This window comes from Pyrus communis, chromosome 2, assembly GCF_963583255.1.
Source record: "Pyrus communis chromosome 2, drPyrComm1.1, whole genome shotgun sequence".
Taxonomy (NCBI): Eukaryota; Viridiplantae; Streptophyta; class Magnoliopsida; order Rosales; family Rosaceae; genus Pyrus; species Pyrus communis.
In genome coordinates, this window is record NC_084804.1 from 6,159,335 (window position 1) to 6,180,203 (window position 20,869).

At 37.1% G+C, this 20,869-nt stretch overlaps 1 protein-coding gene and 1 pseudogene across 1 annotated transcript; both read right to left on the minus strand.

Moving 5' to 3' along the window:
* Nucleotides 1-224: 224 nt before the first annotated feature.
* Nucleotides 225-2,122, minus strand: LOC137726420 (berberine bridge enzyme-like 8). Its single transcript, XM_068465348.1, has one exon. It carries the CDS (start codon nt 2,007-2,009, stop codon nt 387-389), a length of 1,623 nt encoding a protein of 540 aa, XP_068321449.1. The 5' UTR covers nt 2,010-2,122; the 3' UTR covers nt 225-386.
* Nucleotides 2,123-8,761: 6,639 nt separating this feature from the next.
* Nucleotides 8,762-10,499, minus strand: LOC137724626 (berberine bridge enzyme-like 7; annotated as a pseudogene).
* Between the last annotated feature and the right edge of the window lie 10,370 nt (nt 10,500-20,869).

Genomic DNA, 20,869 nt, shown 5'->3' on the forward strand with positions numbered 1-20,869 from the left:
CTATTAATATTGCCTTCAACTTTACAACATGTTGATCAAAGCAAGTTAGAAAAAAGCCAATTAGTCCCCACTAAATTTGTATGACGGAATGTCTTTAAATGAACATGTAAATTTTTTAACAAGAAGATAGAAAAGTGAAACCCCGAAAAACCTACTAATTTTTCAATTTTTGGAGTGATTTTTATTGAAACTTGTAATAATTAAGTACTAACAAATTGGAATATTGGAAGCAATATCTTTCTTCTTCTTCATTTCTTTGGCTGATTAAAACATAGAGTACAATTTTTTATTTTACAAACAATATTAAAGATATACATAAAAAAAACATAACAAACAAGCTAAACAATGACCAAATCAATTATAATGCTATTATAACTATTTCCTCTTTAGTGTGGAAGAGTTGGGATACTTTGTTCATTCCTAAAGAAATTACCAGGATCGACCTTGGTCTTCACATTCACCAACCTATCAAAGTTATGCTTGAAGTACTTAATGCCATAAACTCTCCCCTCCAAATAGCTTGAAATGCCATTACCATTATGGTTGATCCCAATGTCAAGATCCTTGTAGTTGTAAAAGGCTTCCCTTGGATTTTTGGAAACAAAAGGAGTCATGTACATGTGGAGCTTTCTTGTCAATTCAATATAATGATCTGCTGCCTTGGTCCCTAGTATGTCCCAGTTTGTTGCATACTGAACCTTCCAAAGATTCCCAGCTCTATGAGGAAATGGAGTTGCCGACGCCGATATCTCACTCATTTTTCCGCCGTAGGGGTTAAAGGTCAACATTGGTGCCTCAAGCTCAATCATTCTCTGAAAAATCCACTTCAAACCAGTTTTTGGAATTGGTTTTTTGACATAGTCTGATTTTCTCTTCAAGCGTGTAAGAACTTGAGGTGTTCTAGAAAGCAAAGCTTCAGTAGCTGTCCCAGTTGGGAAGCTCGTCCAGAAAAGCACAGATTGAGCCCAGCTCATTTCGGCGCAATCAGATTGCTTCAAACCCAATTCAGGGAAGCTCTTGTTCATGATTGAAAGGAGCCTCTCAGAGTCTCCGAGAAACATGGCAATAAATGAAGCCCTAAGAGTCTTATTGTTTCCTCCACTATTATTTGAACTAGTACCATTTACAACATCCATGGTAAGCCTGATGAACAAGTCATCATCAAGCTTATCCGCGATATATTGCCAACGGTAGACAATGTCTGTCGCATTTTGTTCCAGGATTCTTGAAACCCTGAAAACAGTAACTATTTCTGGAACGCGTACAAGATTAATTTTATACGCGATCACAACTCCAAAGCTGGCTCCTCCGCCTCCCGTAACGGCCCAAAAAAGGTCTTCTCCCATTGATTTTCGGTCGAGAAGTTCACCATGCACATTCACAAGTTGTGCATCAACTATGTTGTCAACTGACAAGCCGTACTTTCTCATCATATTACCATATCCACCGCCACTGAAATGGCCTCCAACGCCAACTGTAGGGCAAACACCAGCGGGAAAGCCATGGGTTTTGCTTTTCTCGGCAATTCTATAGTAAACTTCACCAAGAGTAGCCCCCGCCTGGACCCATGCAGTCTCGGATTTGATGTCTACGTGGATGGACCGAAGATTAAACATGTCGAGGATGAAGAATGGAACTTCAGCCACGTACGATACACCCTCGTAATCATGGCCTCCACTTCTAATCTTCATTTGCAAGTTATGGATCTGGGCACAAACAACGGATATTTGCACGTGGGACTCATGCAATGCAGTGAGGATGAGGAAGGGTTTTCGGGTTGTAGATGTGTTGAATCGGAGGTTTCGGATGTAAGATTCCAAAACGGATGAGTAGGAAGCATTGTTGGGAGAGTAAATTGCTGGGGCAATCGGGTGAGAAGGTTGGGAATGGTTTAGAAGGCAATGAACAAAGTTCTCAGGATCAGCTGAAGTTGCCCATGAAGTAGATAGAACCAAAAGAACTAAAAGCTGTAAGATATGTGGAAGCCTTGGAATTGCCATTTGTAGCATATATTTTGAATGGAAATTGTTTTTCGTTTGTATGTATATGACCTATCTCTAGATTTGGGTTGGTATTGATAGGAATTGGATCCTCTTCGAGGCAATGCCTCGGATGCTCAGATCAGATAACACGGATCGTTGGATTTTAATTCAACGAATACAATTATTATAACTTTTAGAGGAATCTTTTTGTTTGTAACTGTTAGATCAAAATCTAACGATCTGTGTTGTCCGATCAAGAGGATCCCGAGGCATTGCCTCGGATAGGATCCAATTCCGTATTTATAAAGGATATGGGTTTGACCGAGACAATTTCAATAATTTTCAAATGGCCACCTCTTTCAATAATCTTTTAATATGTTCGAAAATCTTATTTTAATATGGTAATTTAATTTAATTAACTATACTAATTCAATTAAAATAATAAATTATGTTTGGCCTATAGCCCTTTGGCCTTCTTGGTTAGAGATGGTTTTTTGTCAAAAGGCTATTTTGGCCTATCGCCATTTGACCCCCTCGGTTGGAAATGATATAAAATATGATCTGACACTGTTGATTAAAGTATAATTTCTTGCCGGACTATAGGACTAAACATAGCTCTCTAATCCTCTTACGGTTGAAGCCTAAGTGGCATGCGGAAGGGTTAGATTTCTTGGTAAGGAACTAGCGTGGGGCTGTGCAGATTTGTGCAGTTTCCTTTGGCTTTTGATGGAAACTCCAAGTTTAACTGTCTTTATTTTCTTGTTGATTTTCCTTTGTCTTGGATGAATATCCATCTTGGTTTTTCCTACTGCTACAATAAAAACACAGCCATAAGGACGAGAGTGGAAGGTCCAGATCTTTTCCTCAATATAATCACCATTCGAAGTCGAGTGCTTACATACACATATTCATGTGCTGGGATTTGTCACCATTGGCCCTTAATTCATCAATTTCTGTAGTTATGAACAATTTTGTCAACTCCGTCAGAACTTCCGTCAAAATGAGTCATGGTAGAATGATCATTGCTGCAATTAGGTTAAAGTTGGGGGACCATACTCCAATTAGGTTAAAGTTGATGGACCATTACTCCAATTGGTTAAAGTCAATGCAAAATCTGCGCTGCCAAGAGAGTTTTGCATCAGTCAAAGCACAACAAAATGTATCAAATATTTCATTAACTTCATCCGATTTAATTCATTTTAAGTCAGTTCAATTTAATTTCTGAAATTAATTCAATCTAAGATAATCCGATGCACTCATATATGATATATTTTGTCCAAGTTGCCTGATCAAAAGGACCACTTTTTTAGTTTCCCACCTGGAGTTGAAAAAGACTTTATCCAAGTTGCCTGTTCAAATGGACCACTTTTTTAATTTCCCACCTGGAGTTGACCAAGACTTTGATCATATTAGTTGAATTGTAAGAGGGATTTTTCTCGATAGTGAAAGAACGAAGGATAATTCTTTGTTAGTTGGTGATTTTGATATTACATTAAACGAGGATGTTATTGTGACAACTAATCATATTATTATGTTTGACAAAAAGCATGATACATTATTCGAATTTTTTTTTTTTCCCTAAAAAGATGAGCAATTAGTGACGAACCACGGTTATCCATTTCTTTCAAACTCAGAAGAGGCTAGTTGAAAATTGTACCTTACCTACCGATGGCCTCGTTCAAGTAAGTACGCAGATTACAAAGTATCGAACACAGGATTTTCACAATTAGTGTAAAATATTGCTAAAATGCATGTATGTTGTAAGTTTGTCCGGTAAAAGAATAATAGTTCATTCATAATTTTGCGTATAAATACAACGTTAAAATGAATTTTTGATAAGTTGACGTGGATTTTTTCGAAAAAAAAAAAAAAAGAAAAATCTCTGGTGGAATTTTCAAAAGTTGTGGCTGAACTGAAATTCGGTGGGGATGAAATTATCTGCAAGTTGAGTTCAATGATGCTGCGACAAAGTCAGAAGAGGATAATGCTTTGATGACAGAACGTCGAACTGTCACTGCCATGTATGAACCCACAACCATCCCACCCACCTTGGCTTAATTATTGCGATGGCTTGTTTTTGTTTAAAGCAAGAGGAGGTGGGTGATGAATTGCTGTACTGACGTTTTGATGGAATCGGTATTTAATTAATAATTTTAATTGGCATTAATTATGTACTTAATTAAAAGTATGTATAACTTAATTGATGCAATGAACTATCATTGAATTATACTTTTAATCTAAAAATGGCAGCTCAAACCAATAAGATTTTACGTTTTATGAGAGTTGGGGAGAACGTCTAACGTATATAATATTACTCTAACTTTACAAAGAGGTTGTTTCGACAACTTAAACTCATGACCTTTAGGTCATAAATAAGCAACATTTCTACTATACCAAAGCTCGTCCTCAATTGTAGCTTTAATCTATAAACTAAAAATTCATTATAGCTATACATGTATTCAACAAAATATGGAACACTGGTTATTGACACTAATTCTTTGAGGATTCTTATTAAATGGAGCATACAGGCAACTCCTTAATGAGGTAACTTGAAATAGATCTAATTTTATGGCCCAACATTAGGATTAGTCCAATTTTTAGTTATTTTTTATTTAGGTCCTAGGACACAATATCAGCACTTTTTGTTGTTAGGTTAACCTTTTTACACTGTGATCACTATTTTACCCTTTTATAGCTTTTAAACGTTGTCTACAAATTTCCCACGCTGTAGATTTGTATCATCATTAGTTATCCATCATAAAAAAGAGTAATTCTTCAGTTTCTTTCATCTTCTGCTTTCCAATTTCTTGATAATATTTTTTTGAATTTGAAATACTTATCAATCTATTTTAAGGAGGCTTTTAATTACTTATGTTAGATTCCCTATTTGACGGCATAACCCAAATTTCTGTTAGATTTTTTACAATCTAAGCTACCTGTCATATTAGTATTTTTACAATCTAAACTATTTGTCATATAAGTACTTGTACAAGCTAAACTACCTATCGTATTATAACCACCTATCCTGGTGGAACATGTAATTATACATTTTTTATTTTTTATTTTTTTGATTAGAAACATGTAATTTTACATGATTCTCGTTTTCAACAATAAGGTGCAGTCCTCCATCTTGGTAATGTCAAAAGCCCCTGAACACACAATCAATGTTAAAAGCCAGTGGAGCAATACTTATATAACACAATCACATATAAAGCTCGCAAATCATGTATTTGAAATCTCGTGGGGAAGTGCCATACCTGTTATCCAGGTAGCAAAAACCAAAAAACCCCAAATCAGATATTTGTCATGTTTGCTTTCATCATCTACAGAGATGTTCCTTATAGTTCTAATAGCTTCATACGAATTCGAAATTCAAATTTGGATGCTAATCCGTAGGAATCGCAAGGAATATTCAAAACAAGAGTGGATTAGGGTTGTTGAAACCGTGATTTGTAATTTAAAGTTCAAGTCAATTTCTGGAAGAGTCCTAATAAAACATTCAATGGCAATTAATGTAATTTGAAATCAAAGTATGAACACCTTAATTACTGACGTGGATGATTGCTCTACTTATTAGACCTCACCTATGACTGTGTAATACATTTGACCCATATCAGAACAAGCTTATAAAATTGGACCCATATCAAAAGACCCCTTCTCTAATTTACTCTTCTTAAAGATACTCCTCAGATTTTGGCCAAAGATTCTTACGGGGTTATCGTAAAGGACTAACGCTTCACATTTGTCGAACTCATGCACTACTTATAATAGATCTTTAATTTGTAGACTAAAACTACAAATTAGTCATAATTCACAAACCAGTACTTTGATTTTCTCCTTTTCAATGTTAGGGGGGGAATACTGTTCATATCGTAGACTCATGCTCATTCTCGCAATCGTATCAATAATCAAAGGGTAATGCTATTTTCAATTTATCTTTTTTAATTCATTTGATCCAACGATTCGAAATTAAAAAAATATATAAAAAGTAAAAATAAGTACGTAAATAGCATTACCCTAAGTTTATCTCTTTTTGCATAAAATTAAACTTACAGTTTTTATTAACCAGTTATGCAAATTGTGTAGGAAGGGAAAGTAATACACGTACTCTGCCAAGTTATATTTGTGTAAAGACACGTAGCTTGCACGTGCAGTGCGATCAGGTTGCGGCCCGAGTTGATGAGTTTTCCATAAAGTTAAATAAGTTTGATCATGGATAATATATAAAATATATAAATAATAATTAGATATTGCCAAACCACAGCTGTATATTAAATTTTTTAAACTAAGCGAACAAATAGGGAAATGTACTGCTTTTGAATGCATCTGTTGGTTACACAGTTGAGGATGAACTTTAACATTTCGAAGGAGAAAGATAGCTAGTTAGCAGTTGATCTCCTGTATTTTATATGTGCATATCATATGAAGAGAGAGAGAGACCTAACCTGCTGTTGAACACTATTACAAATGGGTCTTATTGTCTCAATTGTTGTGTCGATTTAATATAATATAGTGACAGACAAGAGAGTTGCGACATCCACTGAACATGACGTCGGATTTACTGTCACTTAAAAGCATCATAAAATGTCTATATCACTTTTAAATGTCTATATCACTTTTAAACCGACGTAAACATTTAATGTCGCTTATAACCGACACACATTTTAATAATTTTTAAATACTGGCGTTGCTTTAAATAAAATAGTGTCGCTTTTCAGCGACATAAATTATGGGTGTCACTTGTAGGCGACACTGAGCGACACTAGTTCTTGTTTTTAAATATTTTAAAGCTTGCGTCGGTTCTGAGCGACATAGATTTTAGTTTTTTTAAAATATTTTGAAACCCGGTGTCTGTTGTAAGCGACAGATTGATGGTCTATATATACTCTCCCCCGTGTTTTCTTCTTCTTCTCTTGCATTTTTCTTATTCGTTCTTCCAATTTACAAAGCCTCCCCGTGTTCTCTCCCTGTCACCTTTCTTATTTGTTCTTCCAACTTCATTTGTTCCTTCTTCACAACAGTAAGTTTTTCTTGCTTGTAATATTTTTATTTTCTCCTCTTATGTTTAATTTTTAGTTACAATTTGTTTTTGTAGGGAATTTATTTGAGCTGGCTGAGTACATAAAGAATTGATCAACGACGGAATTCTTCCACAAATCAGGTTTCTATCACTAAATTCTTTAATTTTTAAATTGTATAATACACAAGTTTATTTATTTAAAAATTTTAATTTAAGTACTTAGATAAATTTCTACTATTTTTGTTAAATTAATAAAAATTTAGTCGAATTAATTAATTTTGTCACTTGAATTGTTATGAGAAAATGGAATGAATAATATTTATAAGAATTTATGTTAAATTAACAATATTAAATATAACATAAACTTATAATATTGAGTAATATAAGAATGTACTATGTTAAATTAATTTTTTTTGCACTCTAATTGTTATTTTAATTTGTTGTAAATACCTCATGTGGGGACAAAATTCCACATCGTCCAGGGGAGTGATCCTTAAATGTATATTCCCATCCCTACCTAGCACGAGGCCTTTTGAGAGCTCACTGGCTTCGGGTTCCGTAGGAACTCCGAAGTTAAGCGAGAAAGGGGCTAGATCAATCCCATGATGGGTGACCCACTGGGAAGTTGCTCGTGAGTTCCCAAAAACAAAACCGTGAGGGAATGGTAAGTCCAAAGCAGACAATATCGTGCTACGGTGGTGGAGCGGGTCCGGGAAGTGATCCGCCCCGGGCCGGGATGTGACATTGGTATCAAAGCCTAACCCTGGTCACGAGTGTGCCGACGAGGACGTCGGGCCCCTAAAGGGGGTGGATTGTAACATCCCACATCGTCCAGGGGAGTGACCCTTAAATGTATATTCCCATCCCTACCTAGCACGAGGCTTTTTGGGAGCTCACTGGCTTCGGGTTCCATAGGAACTCCGAAGTTAAGCGAGAAAGGGGCTAGAGCAATCCCATGATGGGTGACCCACTGGGAAGTTGCTCGTGAGTTCCCAAAAATAAAACCGTGAGGGAATGGTAAGCCCAAAGCGGACAATATCGTGCTACGGTGGTGGAGCGGGCCCAGGAAGTGATCCGTCCCAGGCCGCGATGTGACAGATAGGGAGAAAGAAAGGAGGAAAATAAAAAAGAAAAAAAAATTACGAAATAGATGGAGAGAAAGAGAAGGGAATTGCGCATGTGATGAGTGAAGGCTTGTGCATGTGACAATGTAGCAGTACATTGCGTGTTGGTTTTAATTTTATTTTTTATTTTTGCTTAGAAAATAACTTCATTAAAGGGGTCAAAAGAATAACACCAGAGCAGTCCACTACTTTCAATAATTAACTGTATTAATTTTCAATTTGTTTTAATGTCATAATTTTTTTATTAACAAGAATACAACATATTTTATTCATTAAAGGAGAAGATTTAAGATTAAAACAAAGTGAAGAACATGACTCCCGGTAAGAGGGCCCTTACACAAAAACAAAAAACAAAAATGAAAGTTAATTAACAACTAATCCCAAATATTGCAAGAAACTGAAACTGATGAAGGATCCATTGAAGCCAATGAATCTAGTACTACAAAGATCATGTCAGAGATCAAAACTCTCAGAACTAATCAATTGTGTCATAGGAAACGCCATACTAACAAGAATTTTTAATTTCATAACTCCAATTGCTTGTATGTTTTTGCCCACTCCACCCTGTTGTATCCTTACCTACAAGTTTGTTGGTACATTACCAATGCAATTGACTTTATGATTCTATGCATCTCTTAAAGGAGAGGAATACTTTGTTCATGGTGGAAAAAATTATGGGGATCTACCATAGTTTTCACACGTACCAATCTATCAAAGTTACCCTTGAAATATTTGCTACCATAACGTCTAGCTGTTCGAAAGTTAGTCCGGTTGTGCAGATTGGCACCTATGTCAAGATCCCTATAGTTTTGCAAAGCCTCTCTTGGGTTCTGGGAGACATATGGAGCCATACTTTTGTACAACTTTCTTGACATGTGAATATTCGGCTTGATAGTCTCAATCTCTTCTTCCTTCCAAGAAATAAAGTACTGAACTGAAAACAGGTTTCCAGCTCTGTGAGGGAATGGAGTTCCTGATTCAGAAATCTCACTCATTCTTCCGCCGTAAGGGTTCAATTGCATTAACAAGTGATCTATCTTAATCAGATTTTTCCATAAAGATTTCCAGCCATGTTTTGGAATTGGTTTTTTAACGTAGTCGGACTTACTTTTGAAGAAAATTACAGGAAATTTTGGCCTAGAAAGTAGAACTTCTAGGGGAGTTCCAACTGGGCAACCAGCCAAGAATACCATGGATTCTTCCCAACTCATTTCAAAGCAGTCTTTTTGCTGTAAACCCAACTCAGGGAAACTTTCATTCATCAATTGAAGAAGCTTGTCTGCTCGTCCCAGAAATTGACAAGTGAATATTGCTACCGCAGTCTTCGTGCCCTCTTGGGAGCCATTCTTGGTTTTTATTGCTGTTCTAATGAAGAGGTCTTCAGGGAGCTTAGGTGCAACGTATTGCCATCGATGAACCACATCCTTAGCGCCTTGTTCCAGCGTCCTTTCTACCTGAAACACAGTTACTTTGGCTGGAACTGGAAGCAATTTGATCTTCCACGAAAGAATGACTCCAAAGCTTGCTCCACCACCTCCTCTAATGGCCCAAAATAGATCTTCTCCCATTGACTTTCGATCAAGGATTTCACCATTCACATTAACTAGTCTAGCATGTTCAACATTATCCACTGTAAACCCATATTTTCTCAACAAAGGACCATACCCACCACCACTAAAGTGACCACCAATACCGACACTTGGACAAGATCCAGCTGCAAACCCATGAACCCTACTTTTCTTTCCAACTTCATAATAAAGTTCACCAATTGTAGCCCCTGACTGAACCCAAACCCTCCCTTCCGTCACATTAACATCAATGGATCGAAGATTGAACATGTCAAGAATGACAAAGGCGACATCCGATACATATGATAGACCCTCATAATCATGGCCACCACTTCGGATTCTAATCTGCAACCCATGTTGTTTTGCGCAAATTACGGTTGCTTGCACATGGCGTTCGTGCTTGGCTGCTACAATAGCCAAAGGTTTTGGAGTATCAAGCATTGTGTATCTGCGGTTTTTAGTGTGTGCCAGCAAAACTTGGTGAAATGAGGTATTTTGTGGGGTGTAAATGGCTTCCATGATAGGGTGGGTGGTGGACTGAAATTTTACCGCAAGGCATTGGAGGAAGTCATTGAGAATTTGTTGGGAATGTAAGATGTAACTAGCAACCAATCACCAAGACCAAAACATGAACTACAAACACAAAAGGACTAATCAAATATATGCACATTACAAAACAGAAAGTGAATCATACCTGCAGCAACACCAGCACTTGAAGCCATCGCAACAATCCAGTGAACCTTCTCTTCTCTTGCAGAATATCAAGAGCTCGACTCACAGATAGGTTATGGTCCAGTATGAGCATTATTTCTGTGAGAAGAGAGGCCACTATATATATACATATAGACTTTTCCAAGACTGATCAGGATTCCCTATCAAATCCTAATTGGAAACCACCTCTTGTTTTCCGTATGCTAACCAAATCCTTTACTGTAAAGGATCAACACTCCTCTTATCAATAGGACTTTCCATCTCTAATTGAATACCTTTAACTGTTCTCAAAACTTCTTTATCTCATACTCATATTCTTACATTCTCCCACTTGAGTATGAGAAAAGTTTTAAGTACACAGTTTATTCAATCATACTCAGACAGAAGTGTACACTTAGTCCTGTTAACAAAAGTTTTTCAATCACAACCAATCTTACATACATTTCAAAATGTAGAACTCTGAAAATCTTCATTACAACCATAATGCAACAAGGTTTTTCACGAGTCACATACATCCAATTTGTATCTGTACTGTTGTGAACTTCAATTAGTTTCATCAGATAAGCAAAATAATTTGCTCCCACTATTTCACATTATTGACAGCAAAATAACCAATTGCTCCAGACAACATGTGAAACAATAGTTCAACAACAACTGCTTATACAGACAAGCTGTTTTTCAAGCATCAAATGAACTATCAAGTTTTTTATTTCAGAAACACAATAGACCATTGTAACAAATCTCACTAGAAAATAAAAACTCTAAAATAAAGCTACCTAAACAAATATTAGCCTTAAGCTTTATTAAAATACATAAAACCTGTTTTCATTGCTGCACCAGCTCTTTGAACTTCACAGCAGCAACTTCGACAGTCAAATACGCAACAAGAGATTACTCCCACTGATCAAATGATTCATGTACCCCCATCCGCGAAACATGAGCTTTAAAAACCCCTATTGGTAACGCCTTGGTCAAGGGATCTGCTATCATCAAATCAGTGCTCAAATGTTCCACTTGTATAGCCCCTTCTCTCACCTTTTCTCTAACTTTAAGAAACTTCACATCCATCAATCTAGAGGCTGAAGTTCTTCTATTATTCTTGGCAAAAAATACTGCAGAATTATTATCACAGTGCATTTTAATCGGCCGTTGAACAGAATCTACAATCTTTAAATCTGTTAAGAAGTTCCTTAACCACACAGCCTGTTTCATTCCTTCAAAACAAGCTATAAACTCTGCCTCCATAGTAGAGGTTGCTATTATTGTTTGTTTTGCACTCTTCCAAGAAACTGCACCACCACCAAACATAAACACATAGCTACCTGTGGATTTTCTGTCATCTATATCACCAGCTAAGTCTGAATCGGTATAACCAACTAATTCCAGATTCTCTTCTTTGCCATAAACCAACATGTATCCTTTGGTTCTCTGCAAGTACCTCAGAACCTTCTTTGCAGCTATCCAATGAGACTCTCCTGGATTTGCTTGAAACCTTCCTAACATTCCTACTATGAATGCTTTATCTGGTCTTGTGCAGATTGTAGTGTACATCAAACTACCTACTAAGGAGGCATAAGGTTTGTTTTTCATTTTGTCTACCTCAACTGATGTCTTGGGACACTGATCTTTAGAGAACTTATCTCCCTTATTCACAGGTACTTCAGCATTATTGCATCTTTCCATATTGAATCTTAGCAATACTCTGTCTATGTAACCTTTCTGTGATAGACCAAGTAACCTTTTGGATCTGTCCCTAATGATTTCAATACCAAGTACATAGTGTGCCTTACCAAGATCCTTCATCTCGAAATTTTTGCTCAGTATATCCTTGGTGTCATTAAGAAGCTTAACATTAGAGCTTGCAAGGAGAATGTCATCGACATACAGGATTAAAATGATGAAGTTTGATCCTGACCATTTGATATAAATACAATCATCCAATTTATTTTCCACGAAGCCAAAACCTGTGACAACCTGATCAAATTTCAAAAACCACTGTCTTGATGCTTGCTTCAGTCCATAAATGGACTTGTTGAGTTTGCAGACCTTGTTCTCTTTCCCCCTTTCAACAAATCCAGGAGGTTGTAGCATGTATATGTTTTCCTGGAGTTCACCATTGAGAAAGGCAGTTTTTACATCCATTTGATGTAGCTCTAGATCGAAATTTGCAACTAATGCCATAATCATCCTCATAGAGTCTTTGGAAGAAACAGGTGAGAATGTGTCATTGTAGTCGACTCCTTCTCTCTGATTGAAACCCTTGGCAACCAATCTTGCCTTGTACCTTTCAACCTTGCCCTGAACATCTCTCTTGGTCTTGTAGACCCATTTGCATCCTATAGCCTTGATTGCTGTGTTCCATAATGCATGTTGAGGGCTGTTCATAGCTTGAGTGTATGTAAAAGGATCATCTATATCGCCAAAATCAAACTCACTTTCTTGCAAATAAACATAGTCATTTGACATGGTGGTCTTCCTGATTCTTGTTGATTGCCTTAATGAAGCAGATGGTTCATTGATAACTCCAGTGGTTGATCCTTGTTGAATTTCAGAACTAGGATCTGATTCCATTCTGTCCTGAATAGACTGATTCTCATCTAACGGAACTGCAGCTGAGAAAGGTATCAAGATTTCTTTATAGTTTGTTTCGGAAGAAGCTGCCTCAGTGAGATTTTGTTCTTCAAATATGAAAATTCCTTGTGACAATTCTGCAACATCTTGATCCTCAAAGAACCTGGCATTATGAGTTTCTTGAATCCGAGTGTGACTTTGAGGACAATAGAACTTATAGCCTTTGGATTTCTCTGAATATCCGATGAAGTAGCATGTGACAGTCCTTGCATCAAGTTTCTTCTCATTCGGATTATACATTCGAGCCTCAGCTTTACATCCCCAAACATGAAAATGATCAAAGCTAAGCTGCCTCTTGCACCAGATTTCGAAAGGTGTGGATGAAACTGCTTTGGAAGGCACTCTATTCAAGATATAAGTTGCTTTCTTTAATGCCTCTCCCCAAAGAAAACCAGGTAACTTTGACCTTGTCATCATGCTTCTCACCATTCCAATCAAAGTTCGATTCCTCCTCTCAGAAACTCCATTCTGTTGTGGTGTCCCAGGTGTGGTGTATTGAGCAACGATACCTTGTTGCTCGAGATATTGAGCAAAAGGCCCCTTCTTCTGTCCAGCCTCAGTGTACCTGCCAAAGTATTCTCCTCCTCTATCGGATCTAACAATCTTAATGACCTTTCCTAGTTGTTTCTCAACTTCAGTTTTGTAGACTTTAAAACAATCAAGAACTGATGACTTCTCACATATCAAATAAGTATAACTGAATCTTGAAAAATCATCAATGAAGTTAACAAAATAAGAGTTTCCACATATGGTTTTGGTAGAAAAAGGTCCACAAATATCAGTATGTATGATTTCCAGCAAGTCATGACTTCTCTTAGCATCTAGTTTTCTAAAATTAGTCATCTTTCCCTTGACACAATCAACACATTCGATTGCAGTATCAAAATTCAATTCTGGAATTAAGTTTTCCTTGGATAACTTCAGGACTCTTTCTTTAGATATATGTCCTAACCTTTTGTGCCAAAGAATAAATGAATCATCACCACAATGCATCCTTTTAGTACTTGTGTTTAAGACATATTGATTATGAGACTCTAAAGTACAGTTCAAACACCACAGGTTGTCACTCAGGTAAGCATCTCCCAGTACATGATCTAACTTGCCCTTTTCAAAAATTTTCAAGCTTTCATCATCTCCTAGAAAAGCAAAACCTTCCTTGACAATTCTTGAAGCAGAGACCAAATTTCTTCTCATTTTAGGCACATAAAGCACATCATTTAAACTCATTATAAAACCAGAAGACAGTTTTAAAAATACCGTTCCTATGGCTTCTACTGCAACCTTAGTTCCTTCACCCACAAAAACATTATAATTCTTGAAACCAGTTTGTTTTGACATTGTGAAGCCCTCTAAAGAATTTGTAATGTGGACTGAGCATCCAGTGTCAAACCACCAAGAATTCACAGGTATCTCAATCAAATTTGACTCAACACACACATTGATATGTTCCACACCCTTGCTTTTGAGGTAATCATTGAAGACTTGACAATCTTTCCTTAAATGTCCCTTAGTTTTGCAGAAGAAACATCTAAGTTTGGCAATATTTTTAGGTTTGAATTTAAGATTGTTAGATCCCTTAACAGAGTCTCTTACTTTAGCAGATGCAATTGGCTTAAAAGAAGTAGTCTTAGTATTGGAATTCTTACCATAGTTTCCTGGGAAAGAATTGAATGTCCTTTTCCCTTTGTCCGGATGCACAAAGTTTACTATTTCAGTATCCTTTGATCTTTCTTGCTTCTGTCTAGTCTCTTCTTGCACACACTGTGCAATAAGCTCATCAACATCCCAATTCTTGTCTTGAGTGTTATAGGACACTTTCAATTGGCTGAATTTACTTGGAAGCGCTTGGAGAATCATAAAAACAAGTTGTTTTTCTCCAATGTTGACATCTAGGGAATTTAACTTTTCAGCTGCATCGGTCATTTTCATGATGTGATCCCGAATGGAACCTGTGCCTTCAATCTTGTACGTGGTAAGCATTGCCATATATTGACTGATTTCTGCCTTTTGAGATTCCTTGAACTTCCTCTCAATTGCACCTAAATAATCAACAGCCAATTCATGCTTCTTGATCCCCCCACGAACAGTGTCTGTCATGGCACTTTCAAGTATAGAAAGTGCCACCTTGTTGGCTCTAATCCATCTCTCTGCATCAGTTTTCTCAGCCCGAGTGCTTTGATCAGTTAAAACCGGCTTGGGAGTGTCAAGAGCAATGTCAAACTCATTAAGTGTCAACAAGAGGCCAATCTCTCGCCTCCACTTCTTGTAATTGCTTCCTCCAGTTAGAATAGGTATATTGGCTAAGTTCATAGTCCTCAATGATATTGCAGATGCTGCAGCAACAATGAAATCACCAATAAGAACTCATTAGTTCCAGATTTCATTCCAACATCCCTTTGCACATCATGACTATAATCATAGATTCATATACATAGTCTTAATCAACAATTTGTTGATAAGCATATATAGAACATATGATATACTTAGGATCCAATCAACATGTCGCAGCAGCCATGTATCTTTAAACATTTATTGAGCATGGAGTCCTCGCAATCATGTCATAGATGCAAAATAAACAAGGTTAAATCTAGAATCTTTTAATCTACTTCCAAAACCAACAATTATATTATGTTTAATATCGATTATCATGATCAATTTATGAACACATAATGCAGCAACATGTATTTATACATATTCAACCAGATACTGGAATTTCAAAACTTGCAGAACACAACCATACCTTTTAATTACTGATTTCAAATTCTCGATGAAGATAGCGGAAGCGAATTTAGAATTTGAAAACATAAGGTTTCGAATTTTATGAAAACCCAGATCAAAATTTGACCCCAATCCGAGGAAATCCCATTCGGTTGTGGTTTAGTGGCTCCAACGGTCAAAATTTTTCAATTTCAAAAAGAGCCGTTGTTTTCTGCCACAGCCGTTCTATTGGTCTCGAGAACCCAACTTCGATTTTCTGTCAGGGCAAATTTTTTTTTTTTTTTTTTTTTTTTTTAATGAATACACACATCTTTTAACCTTTACAGATTTGAACTCAAGTTTGTATGTCTTGTGGCTCTGATACCACATGTAAGATGTAACTAGCAACCAATCACCAAGACCAAAACATGAACTACAAACACAAAAGGACTAATCAAATATATGCACATTACAAAACAGAAAGTGAATCATACCTGCAGCAACACCAGCACTTGAAGCCATCGCAGCAATCCAGTGAACCTTCTCTTCTCTTGCAGAATATCAAGAGCTCGACTCACAGATAGGTTATGGTCCAGTATGAGCATTATTTCTGTGAGAAGAGAGGCCACTATATATATACATATAGACTTTTCCAAGACTGATCAGGATTCCCTATCAAATCCTAATTGGAAACCACCTCTTGTTTTCCGTATGCTAACCAAATCCTTTACTGTAAAGGATCAGCACTCCTCTTATCAATAGGACTTTCCATCTCTAATTGAATACCTTTAACTGTTCTCAAAACTTCTTTATCTCATACTCATATTCTTACAGGGAATGTTTCGGAAGCGGTATGGGGGTGTATTTTATCCTTTATTGGTGGATCAATAGATGCACAGAAAGGAGTGAGACAATAAACAGTGCTTCCAAAGAGCAAAAGGAATGAGAGAATGAAGGGTATTGTTGCAGAGCTTCGTCCCTTCATTGTCTTGCAATTTTTTCTACTGCAGTATTTTCTTCTTGAGTTCTTGAAAGCATAATGTTTTTTTTTGCCTTTTGATGAGAAAACGTAATGTTTATGACCAATTACTTACAAAGTATGTTGCAAAGAAGTAATAATAACAAATAATATTTCTGCCTAAAAACTGTTTTCTTTTTCTCAAAACAATTAATTTAGAACGTTGCAAGTTCTTAAATAGATACTAGTTGTTGCTCTAGAAAAGAAAAAAAAAACATGTCGTTATTCAGTTTAAATTAATTTGTAAATTGAAATGTTGCAAGTCGATATGGTATCAGTAATTATATTTAGACACACTAAATTGATATTATTGTTGACACACTTTTTAATACAAGTGAGTCGTGGAAATGTGCGTTGGACTCATTTGTAATTATGTACAAGATAAGAGAAGTGAGTTAGCAATAATGTCATTTTTTGCATGGCAAAGATGATATAAATATAGCAACGTGGCTAATTAGTCGCAGAGACATTTGTGTTCCTCAATGTTGTACAACAGCAAAAGCTCTGCAGTCAAAAGAGAACTTCAGCAATCCTCCTAACGAAAGTCATTTGGTTAAGTTGTCTTGATGTCAAATTTATTGTTTAACGATTTGCGATCAGTTGCAACATCTAAGCTATTTTTCTTCTTTTTTTCGCATTGAAAATCAATTAAGTAACCTTTACTTAAAAGAACAAAATCAGATTAATTAGTCGTGAACTTGCAAAAATTAATTGCTTGAGACTTGCAATGTCATTATTAATTCAACGTTGAAGAATGCAAAAAGAAAACGGATTCAAGGATTTTGAGAAATTGCAACGCACAAAAAATAGTCGGAAAAAAAAAAAAAAAAAAAACGGATTCAAGTATTTTAAACTTATTTGTACCGTAAAGTTTTGTTTAGGATGATAGTAAATAATTCATTGTATAACGTTGTTAACAAATCTGGTTTTATTTGTACCGTAAAGTTTTGTTTAGGATGATAGTAAATAATTCATTGTATAACGGTGTTAACAAATCTGACGAAAAACCGTAGCCGTCTAGAGAAAACCCAGGAAAATTCCTCTGCCATCGAGCCCTGCCTTTGGCTTTGGGGTTTGGGGCAATCTGCTTGAAAATCATTCTTAGTCTCTTCCCTTTTAATTTCCGTTTATTCTATTTTGACGTTAAATTGTCACCGTGAAACACTTTAGTCAACATGGTAATCGTCGTCTTTTGACCTATGCACATAGTTAATACAAAGTTTTGAATTTAGTTATCACATTTGATATAGAGTTGAAGCTGGAAGCCATGGAAGATGCCTAATTACATAGGGATCAAGTTTAGTCACTACGACACTTGGGTTTGGCTGGTGTAGTGATATGACTTTCGGATGTTTGGAGGATGTGGTGCGGCGACATGATTTTATCCTCTTATTTTGTTTATATTTAATATTTTTCAAGAATTGTCTTGGACTTTGGTTCGATTTGAGTTTGCTAGTTTGATTTCTCTCTATAGGAGAGTTGCTTCATTTAAATTTATTTTTTTTTGGGTGTGCTACCTCTTTTGGATCTAAGTGTAAAGGATGGAGCTGTTTGATTAGCTGGATCTACTTCATATGGTGTTCAAGGATTGTGGGGACGGTTAGATGATGTGATTGATCCATTGACATCGTACTCCATGTTCCAATTTATGGTTTGAGATTTTGTTCTCACATAATTTCCATGTAACACGAAAATTAACAGTTTTATTGATCTGTGTAATCGTGCGGTTTTCAATGAGTTCAAACGAGTGCTTGAAGTCTACTCATTATTTGCCGATTAGTGATGCTTTATTGTAATATTTTTATACCTAGCTTGCCAGGACTCTTTTGGGGCCGAGTTCTTCATGATAAATATTTGTAAAGGCCTTTATCAATGAATGAAATATCATACTTTTCTTAAAATTAAATAAAAAGTATTTTAAACTTTTTGAAAATAAAGGGAACAACATGTCACAGATATACCGGTTTTTGTTGAAGACTGTAATTCCACATCGAAAACTTGATAGAATAAATTGCAATTCATATTGAATGGTTTCATTCTTAATTGCATGATACTTTTTGTAATAAAATTCAACACATGTCGAGTTGTACAAGTGGTTAAGTTTGTGAAAATATCGTTATGATTTGTGATCAAACTGAATACTTGCCAGGTTATGCAGGTGTTTAGTGTTCCTTTTGTGATTTGTGAAATCTTAATAGTTTTAGAGTATAGATAGGTCAGACTACAATTTGACATTGAATTTCTCATACATTTTTAGTAGTATGGATGTGTTCTTTTTCTTCCAAGCTTTGTACTACGTGCATTAGTTTCAAAAAATTTACCTTGATAAAAAAAAAATGTTTCAAAACTTTTATTACTTATGCATGATCAGTTTTAAAGGCCAACACTAATTTTCTTCATTTTTATAAAATCAGTTTCAAAATTTTTTGCATTTGTACAAGATCAGTTTCAAAATTTCAATACTTCCGCAATATCAGTTTCAAAGTTTCTAGCACTTATTGTTTCAAAATTTCAGCACTTCTTTAAGATGGTTATAAATTTTTAGTATTTCTGCAATATCACTTTCAAAAATTTTAGCACTTCTTGTGACATCCCACATCGCCCAGGGGAGTGATCCTTAAATGTATATTCACATCTCTATCTAGCACGAGGCCTTTTGGGAGCTCACTGGCTTCGGGTTCAGTAGGAACTCCGAAGTTAAGCGAGAAGGGGGCTAGAGCAATCCCATGATGGGTGACCCACTGGGAAGTTGCTCGTGAGTTCCCAAAAACAAAACCGTGAGGGAATGGTAAGCCCAAAGCGGAAAATATTATGCTACGGTGGTGGAGCGAGCCCGGGAAGTGATCCGTCCCGGGCCGGGATGTGACAAATTGGTATCAGAGCCAATCCCTGGCCGGAAATGTGCCGACGAGGACGTCGGGCCCCTAAGTGGGGTGGATTGTGACATCCCACATCGCCCAGGGGAGTGATCCTTAAATGTATATTCCCATCCTTACCTAGCACGAGGCCTTTTGGGAGCTCACTGGCTTCGGGTTCCGTAGGAACTCTGAAGTTAAGCGAGAAGGAGGTTAGAGCAATCCCATGATGCACCCACTGGGAGGTTGCTCGTGAGTTCCCAAAAACAAAACCGTGAGGGAATGGTAAGCCCAAAGCGGACAATATCGTGCTACGGTGGTGGAGCGAGCCCGGGAAGTGATCCATCCCGGGCCGGGATGTGACAAATTGGTATCAGAGCCAATCCCTGGCCGGAAATGTGCCGACGAGGACGTCGGGCCCCTAAGGGGGTGGATTGTGACATCCCACATCGCCCAGGGGAATGATCCTTAAATGTATATTCACATCTCTATCTAGCACGAGGCCTTTTGGGAGCTCACTGGCTTCGGGTTCCGTAGGAACTCCGAAGTTAAGCAAGAAGGGGGCTAGAGCAATCCTATGATGGGTGACCCACTCGGAAGTTGCTCGTGAGTTCCCAAAAACAAAACTGTGAGGGAATGGTAAGCCCAAAGCGGAAAATATCGTGCTACGGTGGTGGAGCGAGCCCGGGAAGTGATCCGCCCCCGGGCCGGGATGTGACAATTTGGTATCAGAGCCTAACCCTGGTCGCGTGTGTGACGACGAGGACGTCGGGCCCCTAAGGGGGGTGGATTGTGACATCCCACATCGCCCAGGGTAGTGATCCTTAAATGTATATTCCCATCCTTACCTAGCACGAGGCCTTTTGGGAGCTCACTGGCTTCGGGTTCCATGGGAACTCCGAAGTTAAGCGAGTAGCGCGCGAGAGCATTCCCAGGATGGGTGACCCATCGGGAAGTTCTCATGTGAGTTCCCAAAAACAAAACCGTGAGGGCGTGGTCGGGGCCCAAAGCGGACAATATCGTGCTACGGTAGTGGAGTCGGGCCCGGGAAGTGGTCCCGCCCGGGCCGGGATGTGACACTTCTACAACATTAGTTTCAAAATTTTAGCACTTTCACAAGATTAGTTTCAAATTTTTTAGTACTCATGCAAGATCAGTTTCAAAATTTCAACATTTCTACAATATCAGTTTCAAAATTCATGCATCCAAATCAATATTTAAGAAAAAAAAAAGAATAAAAAAATCCTAATCGTTATTAGAAAA

What these genes read in the sequence shown, in the direction of transcription:
- LOC137726420 (XM_068465348.1), bottom strand. Translation starts at nt 2,009, where the DNA reads ATGCTACAAATGGCAATTCCAAGGCTTCCACATATCTTACAGCTTTTA.